This window comes from Diachasma alloeum, unplaced genomic scaffold, assembly GCF_001412515.2.
Source record: "Diachasma alloeum isolate Michigan unplaced genomic scaffold, Dall2.0 Dall_scaffold_00185, whole genome shotgun sequence".
Lineage (NCBI taxonomy): Eukaryota > Metazoa > Arthropoda > Insecta > Hymenoptera > Braconidae > Diachasma > Diachasma alloeum.
In genome coordinates this window covers 1,960,893-1,973,319 of record NW_021680351.1, presented here as the reverse complement: position 1 = coordinate 1,973,319, position 12,427 = coordinate 1,960,893, and the positions used below count along the sequence as shown (strand labels likewise).

The 12,427-nt window shown below is 38.5% G+C and overlaps 2 protein-coding genes across 2 annotated transcripts; both read right to left on the bottom strand.

Moving 5' to 3' along the window:
* Nucleotides 1-3,111: 3,111 nt before the first annotated feature.
* On the bottom strand, nt 3,112-7,788 carry LOC114841690 (odorant receptor Or1-like). The gene is made up of 5 exons (XM_029126760.1): nt 7,427-7,788; nt 6,121-6,516; nt 4,671-4,875; nt 4,457-4,612; nt 3,112-3,165 (listed from the first exon to the last, which is right to left on the bottom strand). Exons 1-5 carry the CDS (start codon nt 7,786-7,788, stop codon nt 3,112-3,114), a joined length of 1,173 nt encoding a protein of 390 aa, XP_028982593.1.
* A 1,717-nt stretch (nt 7,789-9,505) lies between these two features.
* On the bottom strand, nt 9,506-12,427 carry LOC107048017 (odorant receptor 46a). The gene is made up of 5 exons (XM_029126761.1): nt 12,063-12,427; nt 11,129-11,524; nt 9,834-10,038; nt 9,614-9,769; nt 9,506-9,559 (listed from the first exon to the last, which is right to left on the bottom strand). Exons 1-5 carry the CDS (start codon nt 12,425-12,427, stop codon nt 9,506-9,508), a joined length of 1,176 nt encoding a protein of 391 aa, XP_028982594.1.

Here is a 12,427-nt window from a genome sequence, read left to right as displayed (position 1 = left end):
AGGGGACTTATCGCCCCAATTGGGCGATTTCTAAATTTTCGCAACGACGAAAAAAATAGTATTTATGTCGTTGGGCCCGAGAAAACCGCGATTCTAACCTCGCTTCGCTCGGTTAGATCGCGGTTTTCGGGCCCAACGACATAAAATACTGTATGTCACACGGCGATAAAAGCATTATCTGGCGAATGTGATTATAATCCGAGCCGAAGGCAAGGACTGGCCCACCACACGAGTAAAAAAACCCCATCGCAACAGCCCAGGAACAATATTTTTCTGTAGTGATTTTCAAGTTTTCGAGTTTGGGAAGTATGTAATACCAATTCTCAGACGAGAAATCGTGAGAAGCAGTACAGAATAGTATATTTCGTAACGAGTGCAAAAAAGTGTTTTTCACGAATTACGAACAATATTTTTCATCACAATGTGGCGGAAATTGGACTTTTAGGCACGCGGAGCATGCCGAAAAGTTCACTTTTCGTCACAGCGTGATGAAAAAATATTCTTCTACAGAATAAAAGAAGAACTCTTTTTTTTATCGTTATTTTACATCGCTTCGACCCGGTTAGGGTATACTGCGATGATGATCAAGACTTTAAATGATTAGATCGCGCCATTCTACCCGGCCGGGATTTGAACTCGGAACCTTTCGCATGTGAGGCAACGAAAAAGAAGAACTCTTTATCGTCTTGTTGGTTTTTTAATTAATTATTCAAATTAGCTATGTTCATCTATATTATGTAGATAGCTATCAAGTGAACCACTCAGCTGAAAATAAAGATAAAATTGACTAAATAAATCATTGACGTTATAAATTATTTTTCTCATCACATTTCTCGGTTTCAACAGCAGAATTTTATTTTTGTCGGTAAAAGAGTTGAACAGTTATATTAGGATTATGGCGATAAATGAAAACACTCGTGATTGACTATTTGAATTTAACTGGTTTTATTAATGAGGGCACGTCTTTACTTTTCAAAGCTCTCCGAGAGACTGATTCGACACAAAGAAATTGGTGACGAACTCTGGTCAAAAATCTGATCCATAAAGAGGCATTCATCCCACTCCTCCACTCTACTGAGACTAAACAAAATTCTTATAAACACTCTGACTCCGGTGTTATTAAACATACAATCCATACCAAGAAAAATGAAGTCATTAGAGATGGCTTTTTGCCTTCATCTACGTCTCACTCATATAATAATTCCAACAAGTTGCTTCCACATTTATTCGCCCATAGGATTTAGGGCCACAGACCGCCACACTTAACTTAAACTTAACTATATGATGGCCGTTTAACAACAGTATGATTTTTACGGCCGTTATCTTCTAGCTGAAGACGTTACGATTGGATGAAATTTTGTAGTCGAATGAGGGTGATCACAGGCACTGGATCTACCGCTCATCGAGGGTGGATGCAACGGTTCGGTTTATTCGGAGACCGCCACACTCAAGTGCCAGGAAACTCTCGCGCAGGAGTACCATACCGATCGCCCTTCCACCGCACCCGCCAGCATGAGGGGTCACTCGTCCGGTTGTCTCCACGATGTCTGCGGACATCATTTAGTATTCCCTCGCTCATTGTCATTCTCTCCGCCTGTTCATTTTCCACGCTAAACTCTAAACTCTTTTGTCCATTGTCGACACAATAGCCCTCGATATTGAAAATTTCCAGGTGAAAGAAGGCATAACAGTGGTCTCTCACGTATTCAGGAAACACTCGGAGCTTTTCCTCGGGGAGGGACTGGGGTCTTGGAAATTAACGAAACTTCCGGTGATGCGAAGGGGTAAAAAAGGGAAGGCGAAGGGGTTCAATTATTTCCATTGTCTAGGTAAACTTTCTTTGCGGCTGTTGTTTCGACGGGTATAGGCAGGGTCTGGGGTGCACGGAAAATTGAGACATTTTCCCAGAAACAATTTACTGTATTGAGTGGTGAGGCGGGCTTAGGGCGTGTAGAGTAGCTATGGAACATGTTATTTCGCGGTTGTCGGGTGAGTTGGAAGGATATAAGAATGGTGTAAAGCAGCCGATGTGTCAATTAGTAAAGCTGGAGATTAGCATTTTTTGCATCTCTTTTTATAAATTTTTGTTGCCGATTTTATGCTGTTTGTTGGGGTTGGGCAGAGTGGTGGGGGGACAGTGAGCGATACAGACAAAACTATTTTAACTGTTTTTTTTCCAAGTTCACAGCTCTGGAATTTAGGGGAGGGTGTGCCTGTACCGCTCAGCGGGTAATACCGCTCACGCGATTTTCTCCACAACTATCAATTTGAAAATTTCTGATCTGTTCCTGATCATGAAGAATTTGATGATAGGATGTGATTGTCAGAAAAATTTCACTTGATTTACCACTTTAAATATGAAAAAATACGTAACGAAGTTTTGACGTCTTTACAGTGCAAAATTTGTGGAGTTGTAATTAAGGTTTTTGATAGTTTCAAACGCTGGATTCTCATATTAAACTGTGGTTATTCGATTCGTGGTACTTTCATGCGTAATTTGAGACCAATTTGAACTCAAAACTCCACTCATGTCAATAATTATCAACAATTTTGTTGACGCCGAGCGGAGCCGGTAATACCACTCATAGGATCGGCCACGTAGTTGCTCGACAGCACTCGAGTACAGTTTAGGTTGCGGTGCGAGCGCTCCACGCAAAACCCTATGAGCGGCATTGGAATCGTGCCGAGCGGTATTACCCGACTGCGGGTAGTACCGCTCAATAGGCTCTCTCTTTTATTTTCAATCAATTTTGTGGATTCTAAGGAGAATTAGGCGTCTACACTTCGAGAATAACGAGTTCAATAGTTAAAGATATCTCACAAATACGTTTTTTATACTCAAGTTGAAATATAAAATATAAAACTGGCATTTCCCCTTAGGTGGACGGTACAGGCACACCCTCCCCTATGCATTGACATCAGTCTAGGTTTACGAAAGGAACAAAAATCGACGTCGTCAACGTTTATAACATTTTTTTAATGCAATTCTTATAACTTCATTACAACCATCAGAGTATCAACATTATCTCATTTGAAAGAGCGGGACAGCGCGTGGCTACAATACATTAGTGGCAAATACTGAATTATGACTGGAGTTTTTAGTTGCTAATATCACCTTATAGATTGTTGAAGCACTGTGTAAACAGAATAGGAGAGTTTCAGGAGCTGAAAGTAATATTTAATCAATCTAATTGTAACATGAAAAATCTAGGCTGGTGCAGCACAAAATTTTCACGTGGAAACGTCTAAATATAGTGAAACCGATCCTGATTGTACGAAGAGTGTTATAATTCCGAGAAAATCAGTCATTATGAAAACAATCCTAGAAGATCATTGAAAGAATTATCTGGAATTTCATTTCCAGAAAATTTCACAATTTTCCGGAAATTTCTTAAACTGTTGAAAATAAATTCCCTTCGATTTAAGGTCTTGTTCACGTGAACGATTCATCATAGTTGGTAACGCGCAACAAAATTCCCAAATGAAAAGAAAACTGAAGACAATTTTTCCAGCGACAATTGTATTGTTGACATCTGATCTGCCGCCAATTTATTCTTGGTACATTCGATAAATTATCCGATATTTCGTGTGTTTACAATTTCGGGCGATAAACTGTAAGTAGTGGCTACTTCACAATGTTTCCCCATTTGTATTATCACCGATAGCCGCGTTACCTCACACGAAATTTAATTATAATTCACTATTTCTTTTAATTCAGTAATACAAAATTTGCATTCAGTTTGATTTTAGTTCAGTATTATTTGTAATTTTGTGTTGATTCAATGTCAGAGAATGGTTATAATCTATATTTATTAACCATGGGAGGGAAACGCCGCAGAAGGTCGATTTTTTTTTCTTACCATTGACTGGCTGAGCGGAAAAATCCTAAAAAATTGGAATGCGTCAATTTATGTGTCTAGAAAATTATAATATTTTTTAAAATTATTTATATTCACAATTCCTGAAGAAAAAAAATTATTTCTAACAGACGGGCAATTTTTCCCATGTTAAATGAAATTGCCCGTTGTGCGACGTTGCCGAAGTCTCGCTAAACGCGCCCGGGCAGCATAGAGTGAATTCGGCAACGCTCGGGCCTAAATAACACGGCGGCGATTCCCTGCGGAGGTGACCAATCGCAAGTTCTCATATGGTGACCAACTAGGGTTAATCGTCATAGCGGGCTTCCATGAATCCAGGGGAATTTGCTGAGTGGCGGAAGAATTGTAATTGTATGTAAAATGTGAGTTATCGAATTGAAAATTGCGAGTTAAATGTTATCTCTGAATTCCGAGTTACTTTGTTCTTTTTTGCACTTGATATTCTTTTGAAAGAGGATGAAAGCTGAATGAAACCTTCGGCTAATTTGTCGGTGGAAAAATTGTCAATGAATAAATGGTCGTCGGTTATTTTGTCGCGGAAATTTTGTCCGCGGATCAAAAATTACGGAGCCTCATACTTTCGTGAAAGATTCCAAGGAGAGAACGATTATATATCCACTCGTGAAGACGATCGGCCTCAGTGTCCGGACCATCATAAGCAACAGGGCTTTTTTCGCCCGTTCGGTTAATCGATACCATTTCATACAGTAGACGTCAAAGATCAGGCGCTCGCACTGGAATATCATCATTAACGTATCTACAAATTTTTCAGAATCAAACTGTAACGATTACTTCGACAGTTGCTGCATTTCCCGAGGCACATAGCATAAAAATTTCCAAGACCATGCACCAGACGTACGTAAAAAGGGACATGAATTTCGCAGACGTCACTGGCATCTGTGACATTATCAAGACACTGACACACAGGATTATTGAGCTTGCAGTGTACTGGATAAAAATTATGATGGTGAACATGGAATTAATTGTTTGTGCCAGTCTGGAATGATAGGATGCACATCAATACCATTAGGATAATAAATATGTGAAAGAAAGCAAGAAAAAATTTCATAGAGAAGCCTAGACAAGTAATGGAAAATTCTATTGGATTTCCATTCAACTTCTATCGAACATTCCATTGCAATGAGAGAAAAAAATGAGTTCTTTTTTTACGGCCTTTTGAGTCCCTTTTTTCGGGTCTCATTTCGGCGCTCTATCCAACCCTATGCAGGCGGCTGTGGATTCTACACTGTACCGCATTCGCACTCCTACAGAACATGGGAGTAGCAGGGGAAACCACAGGAAACCCATGCCGGTACAGGCGGTTACTCTATTAGCAACCTCCCGCTCGCCGGAGCCTTCCGTTGAAAAATTCAGTTCCACGTGGAATCGAACTCACAAACTTTCGCACACTAGACTTGCGTCTAGCCCACTCGGCCACCGACGTCCGTGGAAANTTTTCCTGAAGAGATCTTGGGTCGCGTTAAATTTACTTGAATTTACTTGTGGATAAAAAAGACAGCTTTCTCCAAAACATTATAATTTTCGTTGCAAAGTTTGCAAAGTTTAAATAATAAAATCATTGTAAAATGTCCGGAAACTTGGGGTCAAATGGGTTTAAACTAATAGAAAGCTTGATGTAAATCCAATAGAGTTTTCTCCACGGAGAAAAATTCTATCCGAACAATTCAATAAAAATCACCAGAAAAAAACGTAAAAATTACGTTCCGAAACGTAATCGGCGAGCGAAGTAAAATTCAATAAAAAGTGAGCCGAAACCGAAATTCTACGAATCGCCACGTAAATTCAACGATTTGTTCCGTAAAAATTAACCACCCGTCTGATGACTCGCCGCTGTGGGCACAAGTCGTTCCGTAATTTTTCCCCAACGATTGAGAAATTTTACGGAACGAAACGTAGAAATAACTCACCAGCTTCATAAAAATTGTTGAACGTTCAAAAATTTTTGATTTTGGAGGCACAATAAGTCGGCAAGTTTCTGTAAGATTTGATTTCTTCGAGAAAAATTACGTGACAATTTCGTACTTCGTTCGGTGACGAACCTGAAAATTCACTGAACGTTTCAGATTTCTTCTCTTCCATTCCAATAAAAATTGCCGGAAAACGATTCCCCATTGTGGGTTACGCGAATTGTTCCGTAATTTTTACTGAATATTTCTCTCCGTGTATGAAATTATTTCGTGCGCGAGACAACAATCAACATGAAATTAAAATACTGATGTACTGAAAGATAGCGCGATGGTACTTGACGCAAGCAGCGATCCGCCTTTCGGAGATTTGTCCTGAATCGCATCGAATCCTGTCAGATTTCGAACTCGTTTCGATCATAAATTCCTCGATTGTTCTCTCCAAGCGGCATTTCAAAATATTAAACTGCGCACAGATGAGCATCATGAACCCGGAAATTAGGGTGTCCAAAGCGCTGGCAACGTTCGCCCCGAGAACGACAGTGATCAGTTGTAGCCAATACAAAAACCAATACATCCCGGGTGCTGAATAATCCCATGGTATCCATGCTTTGTACGGCAAAACTCCGAAGGGCAATTTTTGCATGTACATGAAGATACTCATGAACCATACTCCAATCTCAAATTGACCAGCATAGAGTAGAAAAATCAATCTCCATCAGAATTGATGGACTATTATTGCATTGACGCACTATCAAACTAAGTATTTTACACAAAGCATTCCACGCATGAAAAAATTTCATAGAAAAACCTAACGAATTCGACAGACAATTGTATTGGATTTCTGTATCGAACTTTCTATTAGTTTTTGATAGATTCTACTGAAATGTTCAACAGAAAATATTCTACAGCAAGTCTGTAGAATTGGATTTTTCCGTACAATTTCGTCGGCTCAAATTTTCCAATTTTTTTATTTTTAAGAAAATTATAATAATTTAATAATTTTCAAGAAAATCAAACAAAAAACTTGGAAAACCTGAGCCGAGAAAATTTTATAGAAAAATCGAATTCCATTGAGATTTTCTATAGAATACTTTGTATTGAACAGTACAATAGAATCGGCCAAAAACTAATAGAAATTTTAATAGAAATTCGATGAAATTATCTAGTGAATTCACTGGGTTTTTCTATGAATTTTTTTCACTCGTATTAATTCTAGACATCACAATATTTAACATTTATTAAATAATTCCCGTTTTATTATAAACGAATAAAAACTTCGTGTTGAAATATTGAATGTAACTCCCTTCTCACCTGAGAATCGCATAAGAAAAAAATTCGTAGAAACACGTAGCGAATTCGCTAGACAATTCTATTGTATTGAAAAAACGAGAAAAATCGAGAGAACAATAACTGGAAAATTCATGTTGAGCAATTCCTATAGGAAACATCGCAACGAAAAAACGTACAAAAAGACAAAATTCTACCGATTTTTCCCATGAAATAGTTCATACAGGACATTTTCTATAAAAAAAATCGTAAAACTGCAGAATTCTTCAAAAAAATCTTCGGAGAACTGATAAAATTTTCGCCACAACGCCACCAAAATCACAATGTACTTACCTGATGCGTCGATTAAATTGATTCTGAATGTTCTGTTCATCCACGTGCATAGGCTTGTGCGGATAATTATCAAGTGTATTCAGCATAACAAGAACTTCCTCCCTCCTAATCAAAATAACAGCCGTTTTTCCACTCGCAGCTATCATAGACATGAGCATAAAACAATTATCGGCGAAATCTTCAATACTTCTAATCGCTGACAAGGAGAACAGTTCAGACACGACGAACCAATTGATCATAGCTAGTACACAAACGGTGTACAGCCCGTAAATCCTGGCTTTAAAACTAAAGGATGACCAACGATGTGACGGCCACATACCGCAGTACTGGAGTAGAGTGAAACTATGTCGAAGCGATTCCATGTTCTCTCCCTGAATGCATCTGACGTTATGACGCGGAGGACTTCGTGTAAGTTCGACGCATCTCATTTAATATTCGAGGCTCTACATGTCGTTTAAACCGTCTGTCGATATCCCACGCAAATTCCCCCTATCATATTGTCATCCAATTTTTCGCAATTGTCCGACAGGAGATACAATAGCGCGGTTATTCTATTATTGAAGGATTTCCGTATGACTCGGCCTATTCTGGTGCAGTGTAAAGTTTCAGCGGAGAAAAAGGGGTGCATTGCGGAACAGTTCGATGGACATATTCCGGTTCGGGGTTCTCTATGCGACTTTTTTTTTAGCGCTCTTGGGCTGAAGATACACAGTACACTGAGAGAAAAACGACAAAGTTCTCGAACAAGTGTTACTTGTGCCAAGAAAATAGTTTTTTGATAATTATCAAAAAGTGGTTACGTGTTTCACTTTTATGCGAAAATCTTTCATCATTTCTGGCAGAAGAGAGTACTATCATCCTATTTCTTCACGTATTCACCCGGAGCCAAAAGGTCAGATTTTCGGTTTTTCTAGGTGGAAAGTTAACTTTCGCCAAAATCGAATTTTTTAGCCGGGTGAACGTTGATTCCAACTATTTAAGCGACGGGCTATTCAGAACTCTCAAAAGTATGTGGAAAAAGTGAAAACTGAAAAAAAATTTTTTCCCCCCGAGCCAAAGGGTCAGATTTTCGGTTTTCCCAGGGGAAAGTCGACTTTCGCCAAAATCGAATTTTTTAGCCGGGTGAACGTTGATTCCAACTATTTAAGCGACGGGCTATTCAGAACTCTCAAAAGTATGTGGAAAAAGTGAAAACTGAAAAATTTTTTTTTCCCCCCGAGCCAAAGGGTCAGATTTTCGGTTTTCCCAGGGGAAAGTCGACTTTCGCCAAAATCGAATTTTTTCGCCAGGTGAAGGTTGATTCTGTATTTATGCCCCCCCTAATGCCAATGGAACCCTCGGAGATGCCAGAAATGTCGAAATAAAAAATTTTCATTTTCACTTGGAACAAGGGTCAGATTTGTTAACAATTTCATTTTTTATTTCGACAACGCATGCAAGCGGAGGGACAAGGGTGGCTAGAATAGATGCTGCAACCTTCTCCCCTTGTTGAGTAAAAATTTCAAGCCTCCGCATACATGCGTCCCCCCTCCACCCTCTCGTGAAATGTCGATTTTCGAGATTTAAAAAAAAACAATAATTGCATTTTTTATTTCAATAACGCATGAGTAAATAGGGATATGAACCCGGATTTAATATGGGCCCATAGAATTACAGGGACCGGCAAGGATTTGGAAAGTCTGAATACAAGTCCTGCTTACACCTAACGAGTGCTCAAATGGAACATAACCAGAGGTAGGTCTCGGAGGCACTTGGGACGAGGCTTCCCAAGACCTATCCAGTTCTGAACGGAAAGACCTAAGTAGAACTTGTCAGGTCCAATTATTCGACTCGGGCGTTAGTCCCGACGCGACGTTGACGCGAGATATGAGAAACTATGACAGTTTCGTATTAAGCAAATGAAGAGCGCTAAATAAATTTCTGGTAACATTTATTTTTCTGAAATCACAAAAATTATGAAATCGTCAATTTATCGCCAACCGCCACCGGTCATAATTAGACGCCAAATGGACTCTGAAAATCGCCCGTTTAGCGGCAAGTCGCCCAATGCATATGACAAAAATGTCTTGGCTGCGGATGTCACTTCGAACTCTGCTGAAGCACATTATAAGCGGAGTATGAGTGTTTCAGGAGCTGAAAATGATGCCTCATTAATGTAGAAAACAAATATGAAAGCTAGTAGCATACATTACTGAAAGAGCTCAGAGAAAGAACAATGATGTGACCGCTCTTGAAAATGACTGGTCGCAACGTGCGAACCATCACGAGGCCTAGATAACTCTTGGCGCGATGATTCAGATTGTACCATTTCGTATTATAAATACCCGTCGTCAAGTTCTGACACTAAAAAAAAGTAATCAATTGTTCAATATGTCTTTTCAATGATGTTCTGTGATGATGTTATTACTTCGATAGTTGCTTCATTTGCTGAAGCGCAGAGCAAGAAAATTTGCGACATCATACATGTCAGATACAAAGTAAAATAGACAAATTGAGAAGAAAAAAGTGGCATATGCGATAACATGAAGATACTTAGACATATGATGATTGAGCTCGCCAGATACTGGACGAAAATTATACTGCTTGAGATGGAATTTATTTTCTTGGCAATTCTAAAATCATTTGCATGTTATGAAATTTCAATAAATCCAGAGAAAAACGGAGTTGATTTTGGAAAAAATTTTCTAGATTTACTTCAAAGGTTGATAGGCAATTGGAAAATAAATAAATACCGAGGGGCTATTCACAGGCGAATTGGATGACACCGCGATTACAAAATGTAATCAATTACCCAGGATTACGGGACTGATTACACTGATTAGCATTGCCTACGTGATAACCGTCATTACCAAGAGCACAGAATGTGATTACACGATTACAAATGATTTCGTCGATTACATTCTGTGATTACCAAACATCTGTAATCATCGAAATCACAAAAAATGGCCTCTTATTAAATATGAATTGATGGAATAATTAATTATTAGAACCTGCAAAGAAATGAGGAAGGAGGGACGGGAATTAGAACAGAGGAATGCAGTCTCTATCACTCCATCTAAAAATTTGGGCATTTATAAGTGCTATCAGCAAAATAAATTTACTGAATATCTACCATTGATGGAGAACGAAACTTACCAGCAAATAATTCAGAGATAATTCAGTCGTTGGTTCTCCAGAATAAGAAGAAATTTTAACTCTGTTGAATCAATTTTCTACGGAAAAATGCTCTCTGCAAAACTCATTGGCTATGCAAGGTTCTGAACCATAAAGATCTGGGATTCCCAGAAAAATTGATTCAGGGATCTCTGAGACTTACCGTTGGTAGAAATGACGCGCTCGAAAATTCAAAAACAAAATTCACGGTCTCACTAGGAGCAATTACAAAAAATTACACTGATTACAAATGATTACAGTGATTACAGATGATTACCACTTGATTACCAAAACTTGATTACAAATATGGTAATCATGTGATTACAATGATTACATTGATTTCAATGGGATGACAATTGATTATATCAGCGAGTGACACCACGATTACGCCTGTGAATAGCCCCTCGTGAAATGAGCTAGTTTTCATTAATCAACGAATGACGCATGTTCAGGAGGGGAGTTACTTAAATCTCAGAAACTTTTTTCTGTGAAAAATTCATCGCAAAACGAGATCTATTTTATTTTAATCATCAAGAATAGGAAACATACTCAAAAATAGCCTTGTGATACTGAACACAAGTGATGATGCCTTTCTCGCAATGTTCTCTGTACGTGAAAATCATTTCCTCCGGTTTCAATACAATCGCATCGTCAAATTCATCGATCACCTTTTCCAATCGATATCTCAAAATATTGAATTGAGCGCACACTATTGTGTAGAATCCAGGCATGACGGTATCACAGCCAATGCAAATATTCGCCCCAATAATGATAGTGAAGAGTTGAGCGCAAAATGTCAACCAGTAAACAGTGGACTTTGAATAATCATACGGTAACCATGCTTTATAAGGTAAGACACCGAAAGGTATTCCTTGGAAGAAAACGGAGATGCTCATGATCCATACGGAGCATTCTACGACTCCAGCATAAAAGAAGGTAAAGAATCTTTAAATCGTAGCGTCACGATTCAATTCACTCAATTTGGCCGAAGTCACACGGTCGAAAAAATTTAATAGAAAAACCTATCGAATTCGTTAGAAAATTCTAGTGAATTTCTATTGAACTGTTCTATTAGTTTTTGGTCGATTCTATTGAAATGTTCAATAGAAAATATTCAGTAGAAAAAGTCAATAGAATTCAATTTTTCTGTATAACTCATTCTATTGAAATATTTTCTATACAATTTCTTGGCTCAAATTTTCGTTTGATTTTCTTGATGAGAACAAAAGAAAAATAGAATGAAAAAAAACTTGGAAAATTTGAGTCGAGCAAATTCTACAGAAAATATATGAAAAGAATAAGTTACATAGAAAAATCGAATTCTGTTAACTTTTTCTATTGATTTTTTTCTATTGAACATGTCAATAGAATCAGCCAAAAACCAATAGAAAGTTCAATAGAAATTCAATAGAATTTTCTAACGAACTCAATAGGTTTTTCTATTAAATTTTTTCGTGTGTGCATTGAGACAGCATTCACTCACCTGATTCGCTTGTTGAATTCCTCCTGAATCCTCTCCTCGTCAGTATTCATCGGCTTGAACGGGTGCACATCGAGTGCTGTGAGAATATCTATGATCTCCGATCTCCTGAGTAGAGTCACCACTGCTTTGACACATACAGCGAACATTGTCAGTAACATGAAACAATTATCCGAGAAGTCCTCGATGTTCTCGATGAGAGTGAACAGACTGAGAGCTTCGGATAACGTGAAACAATGGATCATGACTAGTATGTGAATTGTGTACAGCCAGTAAACACGCGATTTTATGTCGTTGGATGGCCAGCAGAGCGGCTGCCAGAGACCGATATACTGAAGTTGAATGAAATTCTCGCGAAGGAGTACCAT